Source organism: Neovison vison, chromosome 6, assembly GCF_020171115.1.
Source record: "Neovison vison isolate M4711 chromosome 6, ASM_NN_V1, whole genome shotgun sequence".
NCBI lineage: Eukaryota > Metazoa > Chordata > Mammalia > Carnivora > Mustelidae > Neogale > Neogale vison.
Window position 1 is genome coordinate 122,045,620 of NC_058096.1, and position 26,022 is coordinate 122,071,641.

Below are 26,022 nucleotides of genomic sequence, written 5' to 3' on the forward strand. Positions count from 1 at the left end.
GGGCTGAGCCCTTAACCCGTGGGATCTGACGTTATTTTCAAGTAGATAGTGTCAGAATTGAGTGAAATTGTGGGACTCCCAGCTAGTACTGCAGAGGATTGCTTAGAGCTGGGGAAAACTGCAGACATTTGCTGTCAGAAGTGTTGTGAGTACGGAAAGGAGAGTAAAGGAGAAACAGACAGCAAGAATTTTTCCTACACAGCTTGTAAGCGGAATAATTTAATCAATTAAGCTCATAAAGCCTATTTACTATAAGAAACTGCATTTGTTCAAATAAACTATTGAGCAGAAATCGAATTGATCATAGCTGTAAATGATCTTACCGGCACTGTGATAATTAACCCACTACCTGTAAATGAATTCACAGACCCCGTGTTCAATTAACACATCTGCATACATACTACATGGATTTTATTTCTCTACCATAGATGAAGAAAAAAATTTAAAAATGTTTCCTCTGATTCATCCAAGCAGCGCGTGTGTCCTCATTCCTCCACAAGTGAAGGGAAGGACTGGAGGCGAAAGAAAGGAATGAGAAGGAGAAAACTGCTAGGAGAAGTAAAGAGAGAGGGGGAGAGAAGATACATGGGACAGTAAGCCATCTGACTGCCGGTCAGAGCTGTGCCTCAGGATCTCTGGTCTCAGCTCAGTCAGGTACCATCAGCGAGAACTCTGGAAATCCATACAAAAGGAACCCATTTTGAAAGTAACTAGCGAAGTTAAAGATTTCTAATTTGCGTTAACCTGAAATGGTGGGTTATTAGGAAAGAAGTCAAGAACATTCTAATAATATGGATGGAGAATGCCAAGCAAACAGGGAAGGAGATGGACATAAAGGAGGGAAAGGCATTTAGCTTCAGACTAATGGAAGGTGGAATTTATAATAACGGTATAATTATCAGTTGTCTGGGGGCAGCTGGTTGGCTTAGTCGGTTAAGCGTCTGCCTTTGGTTCAGATCACAATCCCAGGGATCAAGTCCTGCATCAGGCTCCCTACTCAGGAAGGAGTCTGCTTCTTCTTCTCTCGCTCCCCCTGCTTGTGCTCTCTCTCTCTGTCAAATAAATAAATTAAATAAATCAACAAATCAATAAGTAAAATTAATATCGACTGACTTAATTTTGTTCCTCAAGAAACCATCACAACTTTAATAACATGGATGTATTATACTCAAGACTTCTATGTCATATAGTGAAGTAGGAGTACAGCAAAATAAATTGGGGGGTTTTTGAGTAACAGCATTGGAGGAGACAGAAGACAGCAGTTTACATTGCAACTAAAAGCCTACCTAACCTAAGTAAAAAGGGTCCTTTTATGTTCTAACCTGGCTCACTAGGATTCTACACTGGAGTTGGGAGCCAAAGCACATGTACAAACAGAATTATTTAGACTTGCTTTGCTCTCTAGGACTGTATTTTCTCTCAAGTAGTTCAGGATGTGGTGTCTCACTGAAAGTAGATTATGCTCTTTGGATCTCATAATCCAACCATACATTTATCTAGCGTTATAGGGCACCCTACTTTGACATGACATTTACGTAGAGATGTACAGTGAAATGCTATGCAACCATCAAAATGATAGATAAGATATTTAATGACATGGGGCAAATAATACAGATATGTTACAAAAGGAAATTGGATTATTAAACTATAAGGAAAGATGATGACATTTAAAAAAACTTTATATTTTATATATATACATAAAAGGAAAATATACAGTGGAATAACTTGACCACTAAGATGATGTTTACAGGAAAAATTAGTAACATGAGAGTAACACTTATAATGTTAAATGAAAAAGGTAGATATAATACTGTGTAATTAAGTAATTGAATAAAGTGTGACTTTGACTTTGTTAAAGGTGGATGTAGAAGAAAGGAGAAGGGAGAAGAGAACATAAGAATTTTGGCAGTGGGGGACACCTGGGTGGCTCAGTGGGTTAAAGCCTCTGCCTTCGGCTCAGGTCATGATCCCAGGGTCCCAGGGTTGAGTCCCGCATCAGGCTCTCTACTCAGCAGGGAGCCTGCTTCCCTCTCTCTCTCTCTATCTCTCTCTCTGCCTGCTTCTCTGCCTACTTGTGATCTGTCTGTCAAACAAATAAATAAAATATTTTTAAAAAAGAATGTTGGCAGTGGTTTCCTCTGAATGTTGCAATTATGAGTGATACAGTATGGTGAAGGGAGTTATTTTCTTTAAACTTCCCTGTACTCCTTTTAATGTGCATCGGCTTATTTATGATTATGTAAACATTTCTTAAATGTCTTCAACTCCTGATAAGTAACGCTTCAGGATAAGCTGCTAAGTATTTCAAGAATTTACCTAACTCTAGTATAATAGAGGGAAGAGATGAATCTGAAGGGCCACCATCTGTAAAAAGAATGATAAATGCTCAGTGCCCTCCAGAAGGTGAGACAGTGACCAGCAGGCAATAGACACAGAAGAAGAGATTTTAACTCAGTGTAAACAAGAGCTTTCCAATAGTTACAGTTGTCTTGGGATGGAATAAGTTATCCTTAAGATGTAGAAGTGGTCAAGCAGAGACTCGAGGGCTTTTTGCCCTGGGAGTACGGATGGATGAGGAGAAAGATGAGAGGGCAGTGAACTTAGATGACCTCTAGAGTCCTTTTCTTTTTTTTTTTTAAATTTTATTTATTTATTTGAGAGAGAGAGACAGTGAGAGAGAGCATGAGCGAGGAGAAGGTCAGAGAGCGAAGCAGACTCCCCATGGAGCTGGGAGCCTGATGTGGGACTCGATCCCGGGACTCCAGGATCACGCCCTGAGCCGAAGGCAGTCGTCCAACCAACTGAGCCACCCAGGCGTCCCTCTAGAGTCCTTTTCACTGCTAACATTTCATCAATGTATCAGTCCTTCACTCATCTATACAGCTTCTAAGATGGTCCCCGACAATCTCTGTCCACTGGTGTCCAGGTCCTGTGTAACTCCTGTTTACACTGGAAGAGCTGATCTGTGGAACCAATAGGATGCTGTGGAAAAGGTGGAGTATGACTCAGAAGCTAGGTCATAAAAGACATCATGGCTTCAGCCTCTCTCCTGAATTGCTGGCTGTGGAATACTACATCATGAGCAATGTAAGCAGCCTGGAGACGACTATGGGGAGGAAAACTGAGGACTTCTGTCAACCAGCAAAAACTCTGTAGCTATCTGAGTGATTTATCTTGGAAGCAGACCTTCCAGCTCTAATCAAGCCACTGCAGAACACTGCATCCCCTGCTGACATCTTTATTCAACTTTAGGAGAAACCCTAAGTCAGAATGACCCAGCTAAGCCACACCTGAATTCCTTACCCACTAAGCCCTTAAATTTTGTAGTAAATTGTCATGTAGCATCAGATAGTGGTACAACACATTTTTACCTGATTTACTCCATAACAGATTTGATTCAGTCATTCAGTCATTCTAGCTGAACTATAGCTACTAAGTATTTTTTCAGGGGGGCAAAATTCTTAGGTCTTACAGATACACATTAGCAGCCTATTCATTTAACAGTACAGTTGAGCCCAGCACAGTTTAATGTCTTAACATGCTCTATTAGAGCAATGACATCTTGGCTTTAAAGAGATTCGTCTTATTTCTTCTCTGCTAGACAAAAGTAATGTGCTCTTTGTTCTTTGACACATTTGGTGTCTGTAAATAGTTGTAGCTATAATTATGTCACCCACATTTCTTAGCTTCCACCCATCAGTATGCTCAGAAAAGAGGTATGCTACAAATTGCAATAGAGCGTTCTTGAAAGGCTGTTTTCAGCATTTTAGCATCTAACAGAGACATTTTTATCTACATAAACAAGCCAAAGGCAAAGACAAAAATTCTATAAATTTGTTCTTATAAATAGACAACTAAACAATCTCTTAGAGGTTAAAGAAAACCTATTTTTTAACACCTAAAAGTTATGAGATATTCTGGGTAAGCTTGATTATCAGAGAATACCACAAATAGACTTGGATGTTGTGTATCATCTGTGACAGAGTCAAAGAGATCTGTGGGATTGTGAGGATTCTTTGACGGAGGGGTAACTAATCTTGCATGTCCGCATGTGTAGACTCCTGTAAGCACTCGTACAACATAAACATGCTTTCTCCCATTGCTGTCTGGTGTGGAGTATTTATCATTAGCAGAATATTTGGCATTAACAGCAAAATAGGTTCCTTGTCCATAAGCTGCTCCTATGAAGAGAAAGACAAAAAGTCTTCCTAAAAACAGAGAATTATCACAGTATGTAGAACCATGCCCAAACCTGACACATTTTTTTAAATGTCGTTCTTGCCCACCCAAGCCAATTTTCATCATTTCTACAATTCACTCCCTCTAGCCTTAGAAGGTTGCCAGCCTCCCTTCTGGTGAAACGCAAAGAACTCTACCCTGATAATGACAAGATGGCTGCCATCTATGGTTCTACACCGCTTGGGTGTGAATAGTCAACACTAGAGTTCTCATTCATTTCATTCTAGTCAGCCAGATTACTTGCTTCCTTACCATTCTTCCCAGCATAACTGCGATTAAAGCCATGCTCATTGACATATGGCACTGAGTCTGCATCTGTCCCATGGAACAGGATTCTCTCATTATCTGTATGGCCATTCTTCATGTCCATGTGGTTTTTCTTTATCTGGTAGCTCTGCCAGATACATACATTCTGTATCCTTTCAATCTACAAATGACAAAAAGCAAAATATTTTGAAAATGACTTTAGAGCTCAGTGTATTGTGTTTGTTGTGGATTTATTTATTTATTTATTTATTTTTAAAGATTTTATTTATTTATTTGACAGAGAGAGATCACAAGTAGGCAGAGAAGCAGGCAGAGAGAGAGAGGAGGAAGCAGGCTCCTTGCTGAGCAAATGTTTGTTGTGGATTTAAAATAGCAAGTTAGAGGAGAAGGAGGACTGGAGGAGGGGAAAAAGGAAAAAGAAAAGAAAATGCAAATCAACAGGCAATTAATTCAGAGAATAGGTAGCTTTCTGCTTTTATTTTTTTTAAATATTTTATTCATTTATTTGCCAGAGAATGAGAGAGAGAGAGAAAGAGCACACAAGCAGGGGGAATGGCAGGCAGACGGAGAAGCAGGCTCCCTGTTGAGCAGGGAGCCCAATGCAGGACTCAATCCCAGGACCCCGAGACATGACCTGAGCTGAAGGCAGACACTTAACTAACTGAACCATCCAGGCATCTCTGCTTTCTGCCCTTAGGAAAAGACTAGGTTAAGAGTATCTATACTTTGTAATAGTGCTTATTATAATCTATTTTATATAATAGAATTTATAAGTTATATAAAAACATTTGCCTATAGATATTATCTGGAATTCCTGGAGATTCATTCACATTCCAATTCTTATTCAAGGGGCACCTGAGTGGCTCAGTTGGTTAAGTGTCTAACTCTTGATTTTGGCATAGGTTGTGATCTTAGGGTTATGATAGAATCCCATGTCAGGCTCCACACTGGGCTTGGAGCCTGTTTAAGATTCTTTGTCTCTCCCTCTCTCTCAGCTCCTCCCCCATTTCTCTCTCTCTCTCTCTTTCCCCTTTATAAATAAATAAGTAAGTAAGTAAATAAGTAAATAAATAAATAAATAAATAAATAAGGGGTGCCTGAGTGGTTCAGTCAGTTAAGCATCTCACTCCTTTTTTTTCATTTTAAGATTTATTTATCTATTTGAGAGAGAGAGAGAGACAGAGACAGAGACAGAGACACAGAGTACAGGCAGGAAGGGCAGAGGCAGAAGGAGAGAGTATCTCAAGTAGACTCCATGCTGAGCCTGGAGCCAGAGGTGGGGCTCAATCTCATGACCATAAGACCACAACCTGAGCCAAAACCAAGAGTCAGATAGTCACTGACTCTTGATTTCAGGTCAGGTCTTGATCTCACAGTTGTGAGTTCAAGCCCAGTATTAGACTCTATGCTGGGCATGGAGCTTACTTAAATAATAATAATAATCTAAATAAATTAAAAGAAAATTAAAACAAATTCCTACTCAAAAATTTGTAGTCATTTGGTAATTATTTCCTTAAGTCCTTCTGATCTCTAAAACCATTCCATTGGCTTCTTCCAACAACAGTTCTCCTCCATTGTTCTTTTTTTTTTTTTAAGGATTTTATTTATTTGACAGAGAGAAATCACAAGTAGACGGAGAGGCAGGCACAGAGAGAGAAGGAAACAGGCTCCCTGCTGAGCAGAGAGCCTGATGTAGGACTCGATCCCAGAACCGTGAGATCATGACCTGAGCCGAAGGCAGCGGCTTAACCCACTGAGCCACCCAGGCGCCCCTCCTCCATTGTTCTAATTATGGTCACAAATCACCTCATAACTCTAATGACTATTTCTTTCTAGACTTTCAATAGCATTTCAAACCATGAATCATTCCCATCCTTGAAATTTTGTCTTCCTTTAACTTTTTTTTTCAATATATCATTCTCTACTGGTTCTCCTTCCTTCTAGAAAATGAATCTAACATATACTCAGTAATCATCTATTCAAGATATTCTAGATATTCAATAGATGATTACTGAGTATATCTACTATGAATAAAGCATGTGTTGGATCTCTGAAAGAAACTTTCAGTCTATTGGGGGAGAAAGACAAAAAAATCTCTGCCTCTCAGAGTGATAAGGGGTTGGTTAGGAGAACACAACACAGAGTATGAAAGCAAAAGAAAAGGATCCAGGTAATCTAAGTCTAGGGAAAGAGGAAAAAATCCGAAAGCATGATGTCCTAGAAACAAAAGAAGAGAGTTCAAGAAGAACTGTGTGCACCCCCATGTTCACTGCAGCATTATTCATAATAGCTAAGATATGGAAGCAACCCAAGTGTCCACTGATACATGAATGGGTAATGAAAATGTCACACACACACACACACACACACACACACCCACTACAATCCGGATATGAAAAAGCAAAAAATCTTGCCATGGACCTTGAGGGCATTATGCTAAGTGAAATAAGTCAGACAGAGAAAGACAATTACCATATGAGAAGAATGGAGCAGTTACCTATAACAGGTGTTGAGGAGAAGTCAAGTAATAAAAGCAGGAAGGAAAGTTGTTCTGAGACAGATGAAGACCTCAAGCAGAGTGCTGAAATTCTGCAAAGGGGAATGCATGAAGGAGTTTACTGGAAGAAGCAATAAAGGATTCCAGGCACCTGGAGAGTCCAGCAGAGGTTGGCAACCAGGAATTAATAATGATTTTATCTAGGGGCAGCAAGAGAGAAAGTATATTATGGAATTAATCCAAAAGTGAGGTGTTTCAACATGGGTATAATAGAAGAATAAGAGCCAAGAAAGTTGGCCAGATATTGGGTAAACACAATTGAACAAGGTTCTTATACTCTCAACAGCTTTTAATATCAATGAAGCATCTCTTCCTTTAAATTCTGTCCTTTCTGCAGGAGTCTGTCTCTTTGGATTCTCTTTCTTTCTCAGGAAGAAAGTGCATTCTGTAGGTATTGTGTCCTACGATATGCTAGGCACCAGGATAGGTAATGGGAATGCAATTCCTACTTTAAGAACCCCACTGTCTAATGGGGGAGTCAGGCACATGAAAGCTTATGAAAGCACAATTTCTTAAATGCTATAATGTGATTGAGTACACAGTTTTATGGAAGTAGCAGCCAGATTTTTAAATGACTAGGATGTCACACCCTGCTCTGATAACAGGGTGTGATAATGACCTTCTAATAAACTCCTGTAGTTTGCTGGTTAAAATTTTTATGCAGCATGGTGAACATTGTGAGAATCCCTGAACATCCATTCTAATTCATTCCCATTGTACAGCAACTGCTGGTCTGGGTGGAGTTGGACTCACTACAGTTCTCCACTTAAGTGGAGAATTAGGCGGAGCCTAAGTGGGTCTAACCAATCAGGGTAATGTCATGATGGGATTGTACAATGATGGCATTTGATAGCCCAGGTCCAAGCCAATCAGCAAATAGCACTCTTGGGACATAGACTGGTTGGAGTGCTCTGCTCAACTCAAAGCCTGGGACTCTTGTCCGGTGGTTGTGTCCCTTCCATGGGTTGTGAATGGAGGAAGCAGAGATGCCCTGATTGCCATGCACAGCCATCCTACAATTATGAAGAGAGTCCAGCCTCTACATGAAGCTGACCCTGTGGATGGCAAAGCCAGAGAAACTGGATCCAGCTATTCCAAAGACCATCCTACTTCTGGACATTTCTAATACATTTCTCCTTGTTTAATCAGTTTGAATGGGTTTGTTTGTAAATTGTAAGTGAACGTATCCAAACATATAAATGTCGCTTTGGGGAATATTCTTCATTACTGTTAATGAATGAACATTAGATTTGAAATCTATGGAGGTTGAGTTAGTCTAATTAAAATAAATATAGTAAGGTACAAAGGAAGGAGGAGTGTTATTTTTAAAAGATGGCATTCATGTTAGTAGTTCTTTGATAGTTAAAAGAAGTAATTTTTTAAAAAGAAGTAATTTTTAAATAAAATATTACCTTCTCTATTTCATAGGAAGGACAAGTCTCAGAGAACTTGTCCTTTACGGTGTCATATTCTGACTGTCCGGGGAGTAGCTCAATCACACAGGATAGCTGCTGATTCATTTCAGCCCAGTGTTCAGGAAGATTACCTGAAAAGTCAACATTTGGTGAAAACACAATATCCATTTCCAGGGATCTCTGAAAATCAGGGCACTTCCTATGCTCTTATTTCACATTCATCTAATCCTGGTCTTTTGAATAAGAAAAAACAAAACAAAACAAAACAAAAAACAAGAAAGCTACACATTTCAGTTGCTGCTTTTATCCATTCTCAGTTGGTAAACACAGATGGAATGAACAGTTCTGATGTTAATATGACATATATTATCTAATGCCCTAGCTCAAGTATTTAGGTATAATTTCATTCACTATAGCTTGAAATTATAATTTCCCCAGAAAGCTCTATGGAATGAATTCCATAAGAAACTGATGTGTTGGGGTTCCTAGGTGGCTCAAGTGGTTGAGCATCCAACTCTGGATATCAGTTCAGGGGTCAATCTCATGGTCATGAGTTCAAGCCCCACTGTGGGCTCCATACTGGGTGTGAAGCCCACTTTAAAAAAAGTTTTTAAAAAAACCTGATGTGTAAACATGAAAGCCAATTCATCAATGTTTTCATGTTTATCAGTTTTATTTATTGTGGTTATTATTTTTCTTTTGAAATGTGATTACCTTGTTAAAGATATTTAAAGACATTGTTCTATAGCCTACCTTCTATTTCCAAAGTAGAGAAAGCACCATATAAAGAAAACAGCGGAAATACTAAGTGAACACTTTCACATAAGGTGATGATGCTCAAAATTTTCCTTTGCTTTCCAATGGCCTCCAGAACCTTCTAATACATTGAGACTACACACCAAGTTGCTGAGATGGCATGACAAGGAGAACTATGGACAGACTGTGTTAGAGAAGGAAATGTCAGCAAATGGCACAACACCACAGGTAAAGGCCAAAGGATTTCTCCTTACAAACAAAGCCAGAATTTACTCATTTTTAGTGCAAGATATCCAGGGCTGGGAGAGCAACCAGGTACTCTCTTCCTGTTTAGCAGTCCATCCAGGGAATGAAGTTCTGTTCACAAAGGCAAGCATCAAAGCCTAATCTGGAAGCGGTCTTCAAATTCTACTTGAAGAATTTTTCCTGGAGAAGTTTCCCACAGCAGGATGTATAGTGTGTGCAAATTAAATTCTTTCCCTTCTCCCACTGTCCACTCCCTCCAAAGCTTTGGCCTAGTAATGTGAAGTCCTAGGTCTTAGAGTCTCCTCAAACCTGCTACTTTCTTTTCTCCAAATACAGAGGCATGCCTGAGAAGCAAGTCAAGTTTTTCTTTGGGCTCTCTCTTCCTTTCATGTCATGAGGTTGCAGAGCAGAAAATACCAGTGCTTGGAATCAGAAGACCTGCTCAGCCTCACCCTGTGCCCAGCGATAGGGTATGGAACAAGTAGTATCAAGTTTGAGTGAGTTTTCATTTTCTCTTTTGTAAAATGGAACTGATAGAATCTGCTCTATTTGTCACCTCATGGGATTGTTTCAAGTTTAAAATACAATAAAGGTTGTAAAAACGCTTTTAGGGAATCCTTTACAAACATAGTTATTATTCTTAAAAAAATAATTAAACTTGATATTTTCTACATCCTAGAGGCATTTGTATTTAAAGAAGGAGTAAGGAGCACCTCGGTGGCTCAGTCAGTTGGGCGTCCAACTCTTGATTTCAGCTCAGGTCATGATTTCGGGGTCATGGGATCAAGGTCAGTGGCAGGTTCTGTGCTCAGTGCAGTCTGCTTCAGATTTTCTCTCTTTTCCTCTGCCCTTCCCCACCCTTCCACTCTGGCACTCTCTCTTTCTCTCATTTTCCTCTCTAAACTAAAATAAAGAATCTTTAAAAAATAAAAATAAACATAAAAAGGGAGGAAAGTTTAAAAACAAGGGTATTTTCTTGAGATGAACAACTTAAATCACACCCTTAAACCACACCAAACTGCGCTACTTATTCTGCTTGTGGACAGAAGGTGTCCCTGGACAATTTAGAGATGAGAAAGCTGAGCTCCAGGAAGGCTGAGTACTCACATATCCAATGTTACATGGAAGGCCACCATCCAAGGAAGGAAAGGATTGTGTTCTAGTGACTCTCAGCCCAGTGCTTTATTGGCGGTAACATGATGGCTACCTTTTTTCAAGTGTTTACCAGGTACCAGGCACTTTCCTGAGTGCTTTTCCTATAAATCTCTTTTAAAAGATAAAGCTCAATCTACTTTTCCATTCCTGATGTTTGGGGTAAATGCCCTCCTACACCTCTCCTTGTGCAGCCTGCCTCAGGTTCCTCTCCACAGGTAGGGGTAGGACGACACACCAAGAATCCTGGCTCTGCCTTCAGCTTCGTTCTCTCCACCTTCATAGTCTCCATGGATAGTTGGAGCCACACTCCATGACTTCAACTCCCACCTATTTACATGACTCCCAAATCTGTGTCTCTAGGGTGTGATATTTAATTCGTGCCCAGTAACAGTGCTCTGAATCAATGAATAGCTTAAATGTGCTTTGGAAAAGCAATTGTGTATCATTTGCTCAAATGAAACTCCAAGTTGTCCTCTGTAAGTTCTCTTTAAAGAAGTCCACAAGATGAAAAAAAAAAAAATCCACATGATAAATTCTTACTAAAACCAAGTTTATCTCTGCCAACAAACTTGTTTTTATCTGACATTTTATCTGTATTATTCCTTTCATCTAACAACAAAGATTATGTAAGGCAGTTTTGTTGTTGTTTGGTTTTGCCCCAAGTGCCATTCATTGGGTCACTGGTCTGCTCATTTTACTTATCTTTTGTTTGCTTGTCTCTTATTCTTTCTTTCTTTCTTTTTTTTTTTTTAAGAGAGAAATGAGCAGGGAGATCAGAGGGAGAGAAGGAGAGAGAATCTTAAGCAGGCTCCATGCCCAGGGCAGAGCCCAACCTAGGGCTCCATCTCATGACCCTGAGACCACATCCTGAGGGAAAATCAAGACTGGAACATTTAACCGACTGAGCCACCCAGGTACCCCTCCCTGTTTTTTAAATTTCAGAAGTCATTTTAAATTCTTGGTGTAAACAGGGAGTGGATGAACCAGTTAATTTGTATTTAAATACAAATTTTCTTCTGCAAGGACCGAAGGGGGAAATGTTAATTTACATATCCCTTGGTACTCTAGTAGGTATGTGTTATTTTTAACCATCCAGCAGCCTCTTCCCCTTCTTCTGTTAAAAGCATCTTGAATTTCCTTTGGTGAACAACTCTTCCTCATTGCTTCAGAGTGATCCCCTTCAGTTCAAGAATAGAGCATGTGACTCTGGGTTGGCTGATTTGTATAGTTCCAGTTCCCTAGCTGCAATGATGACCTAAGCTGATTCAGTCAGAAGGAATTTCTGCCTTATGTGAACAGCTCTGTTCCCAGGCATCACATTCCTGTGATGAGTATATATTACCCCCGGATATACCTTTTCCTATTGGATCTGACTGTGTAGGCATATGGTCCTGAAACTGTTAGCTGCCATCTTTAACCATGTGAAACCTGAGAATAAAGACAACACAGCTGACAAGAGAGTGAGAGATGAAGAAATTCAGATGAAGAAGAGAGATGAAGAAATATATATATATAGATTATATAATATGAGCACCTGGATCAAACTGGCCCTGAAGCCAGGTATGCCTGGACTTTAATAGTCATGTGAGCCAATTAATTCCATTTTTCCATAAATCAGTTTAAATTGGATTTTCTATTACTTGCTATTACAAGAATATTAACAGACCCAACTGCTATTTTCATTTTTATTTACTTTGTGTGTGTGTGTGCGTGTGTAGCTCTTACATGTGTTATACATGAAGGCACATTGAATAGTTATCAGTAGGTTAAGTATAGAGAAAACTGAAATTCTTACTGGCAGGGTCAGGCAAGAATTTCCAGTTTAGAGACAGCTGCTGATGACAGGTGTGCTTCATCACTAGTAAAACCCACACTGCTCTATGAGTGAGTGCCCAAAATGGGCAAAAACCGTGATTGCAAGAGGAAGCTGCTTTTCTAGTTATTTTCACAGCAGTACAGAAGCCTCAAAATGGGGAAAGAGGAGCAGGTCAATAGATACTTAAACATTATGCATAAACACCCATCTCACAGAGAAGAAACTAGCAATCTGCCTGCTCAGGAAGTAGTACAACCAAATGGCCCTGACCACTCCCTTCTTCCATCTGCTTCCATTGTCAGGCTAACTTGTCTAGTGGTGGATAATCAATAAATGAGTATCGGTCAGCTGGTTCATAGCTACAAAGAGCACTGAGGGTCGATAATAATCCATAATTAAATAATGAGGTAACTGGCTTAGGATTTTCAAAGTCCATCCCCCTCTTCTGCTTTCTCATTCCTATTCTCTTCCTGTTCCTTTGCTATTCCTGCTTCCCAGAAGTGATTCTGCCCTCAGAATCATTGGCAGATAGGAGGCTGCATTCCATAGTTCTTGTATTTTCCCACATATTATAGGAGGCTATCTGTAGAATCCTAAAACTGATAAAACAATGAGCATTAATAGCTACACATTTGCTAAGTGATAGGAGAGATAACCACATGATTTTTTGAAGAAGATCATTTACATGCAGTCCCGAAGCGTGTGGACTGAAGGACAGGTGATGAGGACTTCTCTCTCTTTTTCATGTTGTCATAGAATACATGTAGCAATTCAAATAGAAAGAGGACGACTTTAACTCTCCGTAATGATGGGATGGGATGTTTCTGTGCGAAGTCTATAACAGCACTGATCATATCATCAGCAACTGTGGCTGGGTTTTTTCCAGCATTTCCTGCAAAAGAAACATTTTTTTAAGTGACCAAAAGAAGCTTTAGCTGGTGTTAGTCAAGTGATGAAATCTGGCAAACCTGGGTTTTGGTGTTGAGACAGAAGCAAGCAGCCCGACAGCGGAAATGGATCTGGCACTCCTAGCTGGGTGTTTGTGGCCTCTGGCTGAACACAAACAATGTCATAGAATATCATCTGATGTAACCACTCTGTGGCTGTGATCAATTTAGCCCAGCACAACCACTGGATAATCATGTCTGACCAGGCAAAAACATGAACACTATCCAAACCACAAAAATGGCCAAACATTCCCCATCTTAACTAGTAGGAGCAAGTGCTGCTTCATTAATAATCACAACTTTGGCCATTTTCTTTGCCTCTTCCAGGTAAGATATCCAATCATAGAACCATGCCTGCTTCCTCAAAGAATCCAATCCAGAGCAAAACCCCATGTACTTGAGACCACCACAAAGTTAACCAGCACAAGCTCAGATCTACTAATAGTCCTTAACGACCTCTTGGTTGAGATGCTGCATCGTTCCTCATAGTGTGTGCTCCTGGTGGTCTTGAACTGCAGGGCACTGGCAGCCCAGAGAACAGACCATGTGATCCGGGTGCAGAAGAACTGGGTTCATGTCCTGGATCTCCACTGATTAGCTGTGGGATCTTGGCTAAGTCATTCAATTCCTCTCATATCAGTTGGCTAGGGATGATAACAAACTGCCGTAATTGGTGGCTTAGGCAACACAAATGTATTTTCTCACAATTCTGGAGGCTAGAAGTCTGATATTGAGGTTTTGGAAAGACTGATTTGAGTTCTCTGAGACTTGTAGATAGCTGTCTTTTCCTTATGTCTTCATATGGTCTTCTCTCTGTATCTGGATGTTCTAATCTCCCAACTAACAAGGACACTGGTCATATTGGATTAGGGACCACCCTCATGACCTCATTTTAACTTAATTATCTCTTGATAGAACCTCTCATCAAATATAGTTACATTCTGAGGTACTGGGAATCACAGCTTCAACATACGAATTTGGCAGGGAGAACATAACTCAGCCCACAACACCTCCAAACTTCAATTTACTCCATTTTATATAATTGCGGTGATAATAGAAGTAATAGCTCATAGAGATAAGAACGTGGCAGCTAACAGTATAGTAATTAAGAGCATAATGGTAACAAAAAAAAGTGTAACATAAAAAAACAATGTAAAGTTTGAAATGTACAGACCACGCTGCCTGGGTTTGATCCTCGCTATGTTGCTGACTAGCTATGTGACCTTGTACACTAATACTTCAAATTCTTATCTGCAAAATGGGGAAACTAAGAGTCATGGGTGGGTCTAGGTTTTAAAGGGTTTAAAATTTATACATATCAGAAAAAGAACACAAAATAAAAACATAAAACTATATATAAAAGGGACTATTTATAATCAAAAAAGAAATCACAATAAAGTATAAATTTTGAAATTTTGAAAAACCATATTCCTACATCAACTTTCCTTAGCCATATTCCAAAAATGCTCACAGCCTTTCCAATGCTCAGTGTCAGGAAAAGTCTGAGAAGTCAAAGTGAGAAGAAACAGTGATCCTGACCCACAGAGGTTAAAAAATCTTTCTTTTGAAACTTTATGAATCATACGATCATGTGATGGCATTGTTAGGGCCCTCCCAGGCCCTTTTAAAAAGCTTGCGTGACTGAGCATGAATGAATCAGGGAACTGGTCATTAGCATCACCTTCAACTAAGAGCAACTTATTGTATGCTATGATAGAGATGAGGAGGAAATGTTTTCCTAGAAACTGGGAGTAGGATGGACCGAGCTTCTTGCTTAAGGAAAGCAACTGCATCCTACTCATGACTTTATGCCTCAGAACTTGCAGCAGGCCTGGGAAACAGCCTTTCAATCTAATAAATGCATGAATGAGAGCCAGTAGGAGATGCTGCAGTCAACCCAATAGTGGACATATTAAAGTTTTGGAAACCAGAAGCAAGGCTGACACTGAATAACCCCTGGGAGAAGACTAAGTAGAATGTGCTGACTGTGGGGTCTGGGGGCACAAAGAAGCAAGCCGGCAGGATAGCCAGAGCATCGTGGTACCACCGAAGGAGGAGATCTAGAAAATGGGACAACTCAGGAAAGGTGGTTGTTTGCAAGGGATGATGAGGATGAGTTTGGATTCTGCCATAAAGTCTCTGGTAACAGATATCTGCCAGAGGAAATCCGGGGGAAGGAGAAATGCTGATCCGAGAGTCAGTGCAAAAAGGTTAACAGATACAGTAAGAGCAAACAAATCACCCCAAGGAAAAACATGAACAGTAAGAACACCATGGCGTTAAGGGCCAAACATGCAAAGATACCTGGGGAACATACAATAAAGAATAAAGATGTATTAGAGGCATAGGCCCCAGAGATGGCCCTCCGGGTCTGCAAGTTGGTGGACTCTCTGATTTACATCACTATCGCTGCCTGGACTCAGCAATGAATTCACTAACAGTGAGGCAAAGTCTAAAGGAATGTGGATGATTCAGAATCTTGGATTGATGAGAGGCTACAAACCTGTTCCGATGGCCGGAAGGGAAACAGAAGTGTACTTCCTCTGCTCACACTCTTCTAGAACAGTGGAGACCGTTTTCCTGACATCATTTTCCCCAAGAACATGGATTATTATCTTGCACATCAAGTTTCCACCTTGTGTAACTATAAAATCTCTGTGAGGCTGTGCAGCTGGAACAAGGGAAGAAAAGGAAACACACAGCAGTTACTTACAGGAAGCGGCAAGAGGATCACCAAGCCATGAAAGCAGCTGCCGTTGTAGAAAGCTGTGATGATTTCTGAACAAGTCCAGCCTCCCTCCATCTAGCTGGTTTCACTCGCTGGGACTGTGCCAGGCTCATTTTCTGTACAATCAGGATTCTTTAACTCGACAACGACATTGTTGAATATGTGGGGTGCTATTCAAAAGCACTCTACCTCCTTTGGTCTACTCAATCCTCAAAACAAGGCTATTGGTAGGTACTATTTTGTCCATTTCACAGATTCAACAGAAGCTCAGAAAGGTAAGGTCCACAGCAAAGATTGCCTGGGATTTGAACCCAAGCAGTCAATGTCCAGACCTCTTAACCCCCAAATTGTTGTCTAGAAGAGCAATGTCTATGCTTATTCGGCTAGATTCGTTTTTCAAGGAGAGAAAAGCAATGCATTTGGTGGTGTGCAAGAATTGGAGAATTGGTGTTCAAGAACACCTCAGACCCACCCAGGTTCCACCCTGACTCATGTCAGGTAGATGATGTCCTATCACAAGTAGAACAAGGTTGGGGAAAGAGAAAGATGACTTATACAGCACTTTAGGCAACTTTTCCTGTTCCTTGTCCTGATGTTCACACCCACCCGCGGGGAAGCCATTACCATACTCCTGCCTGGTTAATAGAACCCAGAACCAGCTCACAGATAAGAGAAAAAAAGCTCTTATAGATCAGATGGCAGGCTCAGGATCCCTCAGTAAGTGGTGGAGGCTGGACTACTAGGAGCCAGGCCTAGGCCCTGTTTAATAGTTAGGAAAAGACAGGTGGGATGGTGAAAGGGAGGATTACTTCCCAAAGTCATAAAGTCACACCCCCTGGATCTGCTCTCCCAGAGAATCAACCTCTTTCCAAAGTGCTCACCACTTACTCCTCCTGTAGGTCCTATTACAGTCTTCTCAGCCCTCTAATCTCCTAGGGGTCATAACCAAAAGTAACATGTAACCATACCTAGTACAACACATTCATTTTCCACAGCTGGTCCGGCACCTTCTAAAATTGCTTTTGACACCCCTAAGTAAGAAAAAACCATTAAGTTAAAATTAATTTAAATAAATTAAACTTATTTTAAGTTAATTAAATGTAATATTTAATTAATGAAATTAAAATAAATTTAAATTAGTTAAAATAAAAAGCATTAGTTCAAATGCAATGCATGATTATAGCTTTTGTACATTAGACTTTTGTCCAGCTCACCCCTTTGTGCATAATTCATTGATGGCCCCCACAGAAAAAAACACTGTTTCCATAGCAACTTTCATTCAGGCTGAGTAATAAACACTCTGAACTACAGCATGAGGAAACTGCCTAATAGTGGACAGTCCCCTGTGTCTGGAGCTCTACAGGCTCTATCTGTACAGGGATATTTTTGCAGTTATTTGAAATTTTTTGCATTCTAACCTTATTATTTCATAAAGTTGAAAAACATAAAAATGAAAGTTCAGATACTAATGAGAAGCATGGAGCTCAAAACTGAAACACCACTGAGCATTTCACAGAAGTTCTGTGGTTTTTGTGTTATTTTTTCACAGGTAGACACACAGCTGGCTGCCTTTAGTCCTGTGAATCTTCCGGTCGAGGCTGGAGCTTCACCACTTGGTTATTGCTGGTGATGGCGGGGTTGAGCGGTCGAAAGCACAGCCTATGCATGTGACAACCTGGGTTAGGGTCGCCTCTGCCACTTACTGGCTAACATGGGCCTAGTCAGTTCCGCAACTATTATAGAGTCTGGCACACTACTCCCCTAACATGGGTTATTTGAACGTTGAAAGAGAATGGATAAAAGATGCTTCGTGCAGAATCTGGCCCACTCAAAGCATTGAATAATTTTTAGTTATTTTATCATTATAAAGATCAATCTATCGGGGCGCCTGGGTGGCTCAGTGGGTTAAGCCGCTGCCTTCGGCTCAGGTCATGATCTCAGGGTCCTGGGATCGAGTCCCGCATCGGGCTCTCTGCTCAGCGGGGAGCCTGCTTCCTCTCTCTCTCTCTCTCTGCCTGCCTCTCTGCCTACTTGTGATCTCTCTCTGTCAAATAAATAAATAAAATCTTTAAAAAAAAAAAGATCAATCTATCCTCTATCTATTTATCTACCTATCATCTATCTAGGTGCTCCCACTTCTGTGTCTCTAGGGACTACCATTCTCTCCTGCATATTCTAAGTTTTCACCACTGGCTAGCTTCTTCTCATATTCTAAAAATACACTCCAGCTCTCTTTTTCCTTTTGGGTTTTATTTCCTTTACTGTTGCTTTAATGGAATTTTAAAAGAAGGCAGGTAAAAATGCCCATGTTCAACCTGTCACATTTTACATGATTGAATGTCCTTGATGTCTGCATTTGTGAATGACCAATACATTGGATGGATAGTCTACATAGTCACTTCCTGCATAGTAAATGCTATAGTATTTTGCAGCTTAGAAAATATTGAAACTTCTCTTTCTATTTATGTTTTATCTTACTCTTTTAATTTAAAATTTAATACTTGTAATAAAAATATATTCACATGAGAGTACATGTATGCAAGTTATACCCAAACAGACACGTGGGGAGGACATGCTTAAAGATGCTCCTTCACTGGAGGTGCTCAGACATTCCAGCATAAATCAAGAAAAAGGGGTTGAATTTCATTTTTGGGTCAGTGTAACATAAGGAAGATTATAAGAAGTGAGATATGAGTGCCAACTCAGTTATATAGAAAGGGAAATAAAAATAAAACAAACTTATTATTAGAGAGGAGAAGGGAGTTGGGGGAAATTGGAAGGGGAGGTGAATCATGAGAGACTATGGACTCTGAAAAACAATCTGAGGGATTTGGAGTGGCGGGGGGAGGTTGGGGTACCAGGTGGTGGGTATTATAGAGGGCACGGATTGCATGGAGCACTGGGTGTGGTGCAAAAATAATGAATACTGCTATGCTGAAAATAAGTAAAATAAATAAATAAAAATATAAGATGGAATCTAAAAATAAATAAATAAATAAACAAATAAAAATAAAACAAACTTATTAAATTAGAAGTGTGGAATTTTGATGGTTCAGAGCTAGAAAGGGGTCAAGAGCTAACCTAGACTAAGTCCAGTGCATGGCTCCCACCTCATCTTCACATTGCTGTGCCCCATCTAATCCTCTGGGAAATCAGCATTTGACAGACAGAGAAACTGAGGCTCAGAGGGGATAAAGTGATTGTCCCGAAGCCACACAATGGTAAGTGGCAGAGCTGGGATTCAAACCCAGGTCTTTCTGATTCCAGGGCCTACATATGTCCGACCACACTCTTCTACTCGGGCAACATTAGCCACAATTTCCTTCCCACACATGAGTCATGTTAATAGTTACAATCGCGTACATTGCTTAAATAAAGTACCTGATTTCAGATTAAATGTTCTTGTTGTTGAGTTTACAATCACATCTGCCTTTTCTTTGCTAATATCTCCAGTAGCAATCTGGAAAGTAACTGCACCGATTTTCATTCCATATGAAATGATTCCAGGGCTAGAGATAGGGCTGAAGGCCCCTGAAAAAAAAAGCAAGCAAACGGAGGAGTAGCTGGAGAATGAACAACAAGGGGCCACTGTTCTCTTCCCAGTCTTCTTTCTTTCCACCTACATAAACCCAAACTGTACCATGCCTGGTTGGGTTTTCTTTTTTAAGGAAATTAAAAAGTAAAGCTTTGTGGCAGGAGGAGGATCAATTTCTCAGTTAGACAGGATGAAGCAGGAACACCTGACTGGACCGTCAGCTTGTCTGCAAAAGTAGCTGCAGCCTTATGAGAAAGGCATGAGGAAGGGCAGAGGGCCAAGTATCCCCTCATGTCATGCTCATGTCTCTGGGAAACTTTTTTTCAAGCTTTTTTGAACTATGACAAATAAGAAATGTAAATATTTAAGGTGTACAATGTGACTCTGGAGTGAACGTATGCTGTGAAATGATTGTCCAGTTGGACTCACAGCACACCCATCATTTCCCACAGTTACCATCTTGTGTAGGGAGTGTGTGTGTGTGTGTACGTGCACGTATGAGTAGTGAGAACGCCCGGGATCTGCTCTCTTAGTGAGCTTCGAAAATACAGAACATTATTATTAACTCCAGCTCTATGCTGTGCATTTAGTCTCCAGAATTTACTTGTCTTATGACAGAAAGTATGTCCCTCCAGGTGATTCTTTTATATCCATTTTGCAGAAAAGGGAAATGGTCTCGGTGTGGAGGTCATTTGTTCAATTATTTGGGGAAAGATTTATTTTTGTTTATTTGAGATAGAGAGAGAGAGCACATATGCACATGTTGGAGCAGGGCAGGGGGCCAGGGGCGGGGTGCAGAGGGAGAGGATCTCAAGCAGACTCTGCACCAGCATGGAGTCCAACACGGGGCTCAACCTCACAACCCTGAGATCATGACCAGAGCTGAAATCAGGAGTCAGATGCTCCGCCAACTGAGCCACCCAGGCGCCCCCATCCAAGATTAAATAACAGCTCACTAACTTCACATAGTAGCTTTCCTGTGGCTTCGCATCTTGCTGGCATAACAGGATCAAGGCTGCTCTGAGGAAATCAGCCTTACCGTGTTGGCATAATGTCCCTTTCAGTCTCCTTTTCCATGTGATGCAGTGGCAAGAGAATCACCCACCCAGGAGGCCACTGTATAGATTAAATTATATATATAGAGAAGCAATCAGAGAAGTTCAGTGTGCATCCACATTTTAGTTCTCTGTGTGTGGGTGTGTGGTTCTTCAAGACCTTTACTGGATGGTTCCCTCAGAGCGGGAGGACACGTGCCCAGGAGGCTGTGGGGGGGGCACTGCTCTCAGCTACCCACCCCTCCGTGGCATGACCTCTGGGCAAGACCCAGCTGCCCGTGGTCAGCGTGGTGGACGGGCTCCAGCACCGTCACCTCTGCAGGGTCACAGCTTCTTGATCATAAGCACGTGAGCCAATGGCATGTGGAGGCAACAGCAGTGCTTCAGACCCAGCCTGTCCAGGGAGTCCCCCTCTGTGCACTCAGCCCACAGCAGCCCCAGGTAGGCCTTCACTTCGTGCTAGAATCTTGCTGCAGGTGAAGCAGCACACAGGGGATGATCGAGGAAGGTGCAGGGTGGTCGCCGCTCTCACCCCAGGCCACCGCCCCCCTCCTTCATCCTCAGTTATCTTTCATTATCATATCTTAGAAACTCTGGCTTCATTACCAGATTTGGTTCACATCTGGTACGGTACACATTGGATTGCTAGTTTGTGCAAGCATACCCCAAAGACCCCCGTTAATCATGGTCTTGAAAGTAGAGATCCCGTCCTCCCTGTATATTCCCACCAAGCAGAACATGCAGAAAAGCGTGTTGTTCAGTGTTCAAAGTCAGGGGCTGGGTATGGGGGGAGGCGTCCAGCCCTGTACATCCCTCTTATAAGGATGACCGTCCAAGAGGCAGGCCTTGATCTCCTTGGAAACGCTGGCTGTGCAAGGAGGGGGACGGGCCCTTGACAGTTGTTAGGGTGAGTAGCTAAGATATAAAAACTTGCTGTGTGTAGATCCTGGCAGCGGAGGCTGTATCCAGCCGGCCACTATGGACTCCCTGCACATAGTTCCGCTAGTAGACCTGTATCGCCATTGGTGTCTCTGGGTCTTTTCTCTGGACGCACTGGACATGACCCACCCTAGGCTTAGAGTCTGCAGGGTGTGCAGCACGTATCCATGTAACTTATTCTTTGTGTGCTCAGTGGAACATGCTCTAACACCTCCTTCATCACTGATCTGTCCCGCATGTGAATTAGCTTTGTCTCCTTCTATTGATGTCAGCTACCACTGAAGAACCACTAGGCAGAGCAAAATATTTTCTGAGCAGAACAACTTTGCCAGACCTTGGTTACCTTCAGTTGTGAGAATCCTGTCCTTGTTGGGATTTCCATATAACCCTTTAGTGAATTCATCTAAAAATGCCTGGAAATAGAAAGAAATATAGTTACTGATTATAACAATGTTGTGTAAATATATTAATCCAATTCTTTGTAGTACTGATCACCAGACATCAATTAGAAACAATAGTTCTCCCTGGATTTCCTCTTACCCAGAGACTTTTTTATTACAGGATTGCCATCGAACCTAGGCATTTTCTCAATAAATACCAGTGCTGATTTCCTTTATTTCATGGGAAGACCACAATTCTATCCTAGACGCCTGAGAGTAACTAAGAATTCAGAAAAGAACCTTATATTTGCTATCTTTTTAAAGTGCTAATGTTCGTAATTTGTAACAATAGCCCTTAAAGTCAGATAACAAAAGGGTAGTAACTACTTCTTTTTTTTTTTTAATGTTTTATTTATTTATTTAACAGACAGAGATCAGAAGTGGGCATAGAAGCAGGCAGAGAGAGAGAGGAGGAAGCAGGCTCCCCGCTGAGCAGAGAGCCCCATGTGGGGCTCGATCCCAGGACCCCAAGATCATGACCTGAGTCGAAGGCAGCGGCTCAATCCACTGAGTCACCCAGGTGCCCCGGTAGTAACTACTTCTGCAACCAGATTTAAGCCGTGCTACACGCTAGACACCACACAAAATATCTCAAATACATCTTTTCTTAGTTTCCACATCGAGTTTGAGAGATGTTCTTGCCACATTCACTTGACACACAATAAAACCGAAATTCGGAGAGGTGGCCTCCCTCAGCCTTTAAGTGGCAAAACCGGAATTTAAACCTAGCTGTACCTTTCTTCTTTGCACTTCTATATTGTTTGCATTTTTGCTATAACTATGCACAATTTATAAAATCAATATAACTTTTCAAGAATGGGAACCAGATTTTGGTAGTAAGACTGGGCCAACCAGCTCTAGGTCAACAGCTCAGTGCTCAGTTCATGTGCTTTGACTGCCTCTCTGCTACTGAATACTGTACTGTTATTTCTAGCGTTAGACCCTCACAGACTTCTACAGACGAGCTGTGCTCTATCCATAAAACCCTTAAATTCTTGAGGTTTCTCTTATTTGGTCTTTTCCCTATAAACAGAGCCATAACTTGGGCTTCATTCAGTCAGTGTTAGAATGTCTGGGCCACTTTTATGCCAATGACTTTCTGCTTCCTCCTAGGAATTTAAGTACAATTATCTTGTGTCTTGTTAACCTGTCTAGGAAGGACTGTGTGAGTTATCAGCATTATCTCATAAAGTCTTATGACAACCCCCCCACAGCAACCAACACTCATGGACAGGGAAGTGAAAACATTATTATTTACAGATCCACAAAGACATCTGGTTGCACTGAGGTTCACTTGTCAGAATGATGAGAAGAGATATGTAACCATACCTGTTGGATTTCATCATCACCTAGATGTACCAGCAAGTAAACTTTTTGTAAGGCTTTCCGCCAGCTTCTGCTACTAAATTCGAACAATTCCGAAAGGATTAGGTTAGCAAAAATAGCTTTGGGAAATCTCAAATTTCCTGTTCCAATCATGGGAAATACGATGGATGAAAAAGATAACTCTTCTACAGTTGCCAAACATTTCTTGATTATATTTGCCATGATCTGAAATGTACAAAATACATTCCTCTAAGTTAGGGCTTAATATGGCAGGAAGGAGAAAGAGCTATGGCTCCAGCAACCGTGACTAGGTCTCCTCAGCTATTCCTGGCTTTGTCTGGGTCTAGGGAGTCAGAAAGGGAAAACAAGAGGAGAGAGGATATTCCAGAGAAATTGCAATTCATGCAGGAAGGAGGCTGCAATAGTATGGGAATGGCTACATAAACAACGGTGTCTTGTTGCAATTAAAAGCAATGTTTATGGAAATTGGATAAATGTTTTTGTTAATTTTTTAAAAAGCAGGATTAAAAAAAAATGTCTGGAAGGGAATCCCAACTAAAAAATATAAAATTGCCCTGAAGAGAATACAATAAAATGTTAACCACATTCATTTCCAGGTGACTGGATTATAATTTTTATTTTTGTCTTTGTACTTTCTATATTTCCTGCAATATACTTGTATTACTTTCATATTCTGAAAAAAGAAAGTTGGGAGTAGAGGTGAGAAGTCATCAAAAGAAGAGCAATGACCCCTCATTCTTCACCACAGCTTTGGCTGCATCTTGTTGTCATACTGAAGGATGATTACACTAATCTTCAGATATCATTCCTGGGGAACCCCAGGATGGTTACTACTTTCAAGGGTCAATTATTCTGAAATCACTGGTAGCTATGATGGACTGTTTACAGAACGTAATAAAGATGTCAATAAATGGACAATACTAGGGCTTCTCAACCTTGTCCAGAAAAGTTTGCGTTGTGGAGGCCGATGTATACATTGTAGGACATTTAGCCGCATCCCTGGCCCCCGCTTCCCAGTGATCAGTAACCAATGTAACAAGCCAAAGGTCCCCTGGGGAATACATTCACTTTGCTTGAGAACCACAGATCTCTACAGTGCCAGAAGACTACCAAAGCTACCAATGAAGTAGAGAATGAAGGATTTTCTCTACCTGCTGAGAGCGCCCTGCTGCATTATCCCACTTTGGTGCCACGACATGGAAGACAGCTTGGCAGTTCAGTTTACAGCCACTTGTTATGAATATGCTACCTATTTTTTCCACTGCTCCCTGCTTGACAGCATACAACTCTTCCTGGAGCTTTGGACCAGCTTTCTGCAAAATAGCCCGGGAGAGTGGTCCATTTCCAAGTTGAAGTGTCTGGGAAACAGTGTTGACAATCACATGGGCCTTAAGGAAAACAGCAACATTTTGTTAGAGATTGAATCAGTAATTATTAAGCACCTACGACTTGCCAAGTATTGTGGGGTAATGCATAAGACATGTTTTGTCTGTCATACTGACCTGTCAACCCTACCCTGGGGGGCTCACAATCTATTGTGACCATAATGAGTGAGCCCCAAAACTTAGAAATAGAGGAAATGCATCACCCACCAATGTCAAGTCAACATGTGATGAATCAGAGTAGGGCTATGAAAATGAGCAAACCAGAAACCATAGACAAAGAAGGAGAATCTGAATGAAAGGTAGATGCAGAAAGAGGAAGGCAGTGAGACAGACAGAGACAAAAACACAGAATGTTGAGAGAGACCTTGGAAGAAAGAGTTGCTTTTAGGCAGGTAGGAACTGAGAGTAATTGTTCTGACTTTATTAACATACCTAAAGAAAGAATGGGTCTGTCTGAAGGGTAGGGGGGTGGGGTCTGATCAGCCTTGGAGGCCTAGATAAAGGAAAGTCGTTGAGGTGTAGGTAGGCAGTGTCCCCTCAAGCCTGTCCAGAGGTATCAAGAGTTCTCCAATGCCTGCTGAGGCTATCCCTTTGGTGAGATGGGGTCATGACCTGATGCCAATAGATATTAAGTATTCAATTCATTCAACTCCATTTCTTCTGATTTCATATTCAAATTTGGAGGGGAGAATGCTTTGGTCATGTGGATTTTGAGTATTCTGGTTCCTTGGGGAGCACTTCTTCATCGTAAATTAAAAGGTTTTTATGTCACTGGGCTACTTAATAGTTTCATTTTTCACTCTCTTGGGTCCACCTCAATCTTATATGAGGTTACTTAACATAAACTAATCTTAGGACCTGAGAAGTTCCCGCAGCGACAAAAGTCAATAAGCTTGAAAAAAAAACCCAAGATCCAGCCCACCTTCACCCCACTCTCTGCTTACTGATTCCTACACAGTTTGGGGAAGTAATATATTAACATGTAAAACAGTAAAATATTCTTAAGGTTTAAATTAGTTCAAGATAATCGAAAGAAACTCTGTGTTAAAAAATACAATTAGTAATTGCTATAGAATTTCAAATACGGCAGGAATCCTTCAGACTGGACTGCTTAGTAAAGTCTTTACAAAGAGGATAAGGGATGGGGCACCTGGGTGGCTCAGTCAGTTGAGCGTCTTCTTTCCACTCAGGTCAT

General features: G+C 41.0%; 1 protein-coding gene across 6 annotated transcripts in view; it reads right to left on the reverse strand.

Annotated features, from left to right (window-relative positions):
• Positions 1-2,754: 2,754 nt before the first annotated feature.
• LOC122908877 (protein mono-ADP-ribosyltransferase PARP15-like) overlaps positions 2,755-26,022 on the reverse strand; it is a 46,587-nt gene continuing 23,319 nt past the window's right edge. For 4 of the 6 annotated variants that reach the window (XM_044252210.1, XM_044252214.1, XM_044252213.1 and 1 more), the window contains 10 exons: positions 24,594-24,830; positions 23,425-23,646; positions 21,990-22,068; positions 19,508-19,657; positions 17,095-17,157; positions 15,902-16,069; positions 13,137-13,343; positions 8,476-8,609; positions 4,492-4,666; positions 2,755-4,181 (listed from right to left, as the gene is read on the reverse strand). In XM_044252210.1, coding sequence (XP_044108145.1) covers positions 3,892-4,181; positions 4,492-4,666; positions 8,476-8,609; positions 13,137-13,343; positions 15,902-16,069; positions 17,095-17,157; positions 19,508-19,657; positions 21,990-22,068; positions 23,425-23,646; positions 24,594-24,830 — 1,725 coding nt within the window. In that variant the 3' untranslated portion in view covers positions 2,755-3,891. The remainder of the gene's footprint in view (positions 4,182-4,491; positions 4,667-8,475; positions 8,610-13,136; positions 13,344-15,901; positions 16,070-17,094; positions 17,158-19,507; positions 19,658-21,989; positions 22,069-23,424; positions 23,647-24,593; positions 24,831-26,022) is intronic. The other 2 variants (XM_044252211.1, XM_044252215.1) reach the window with 2 other exon arrangements.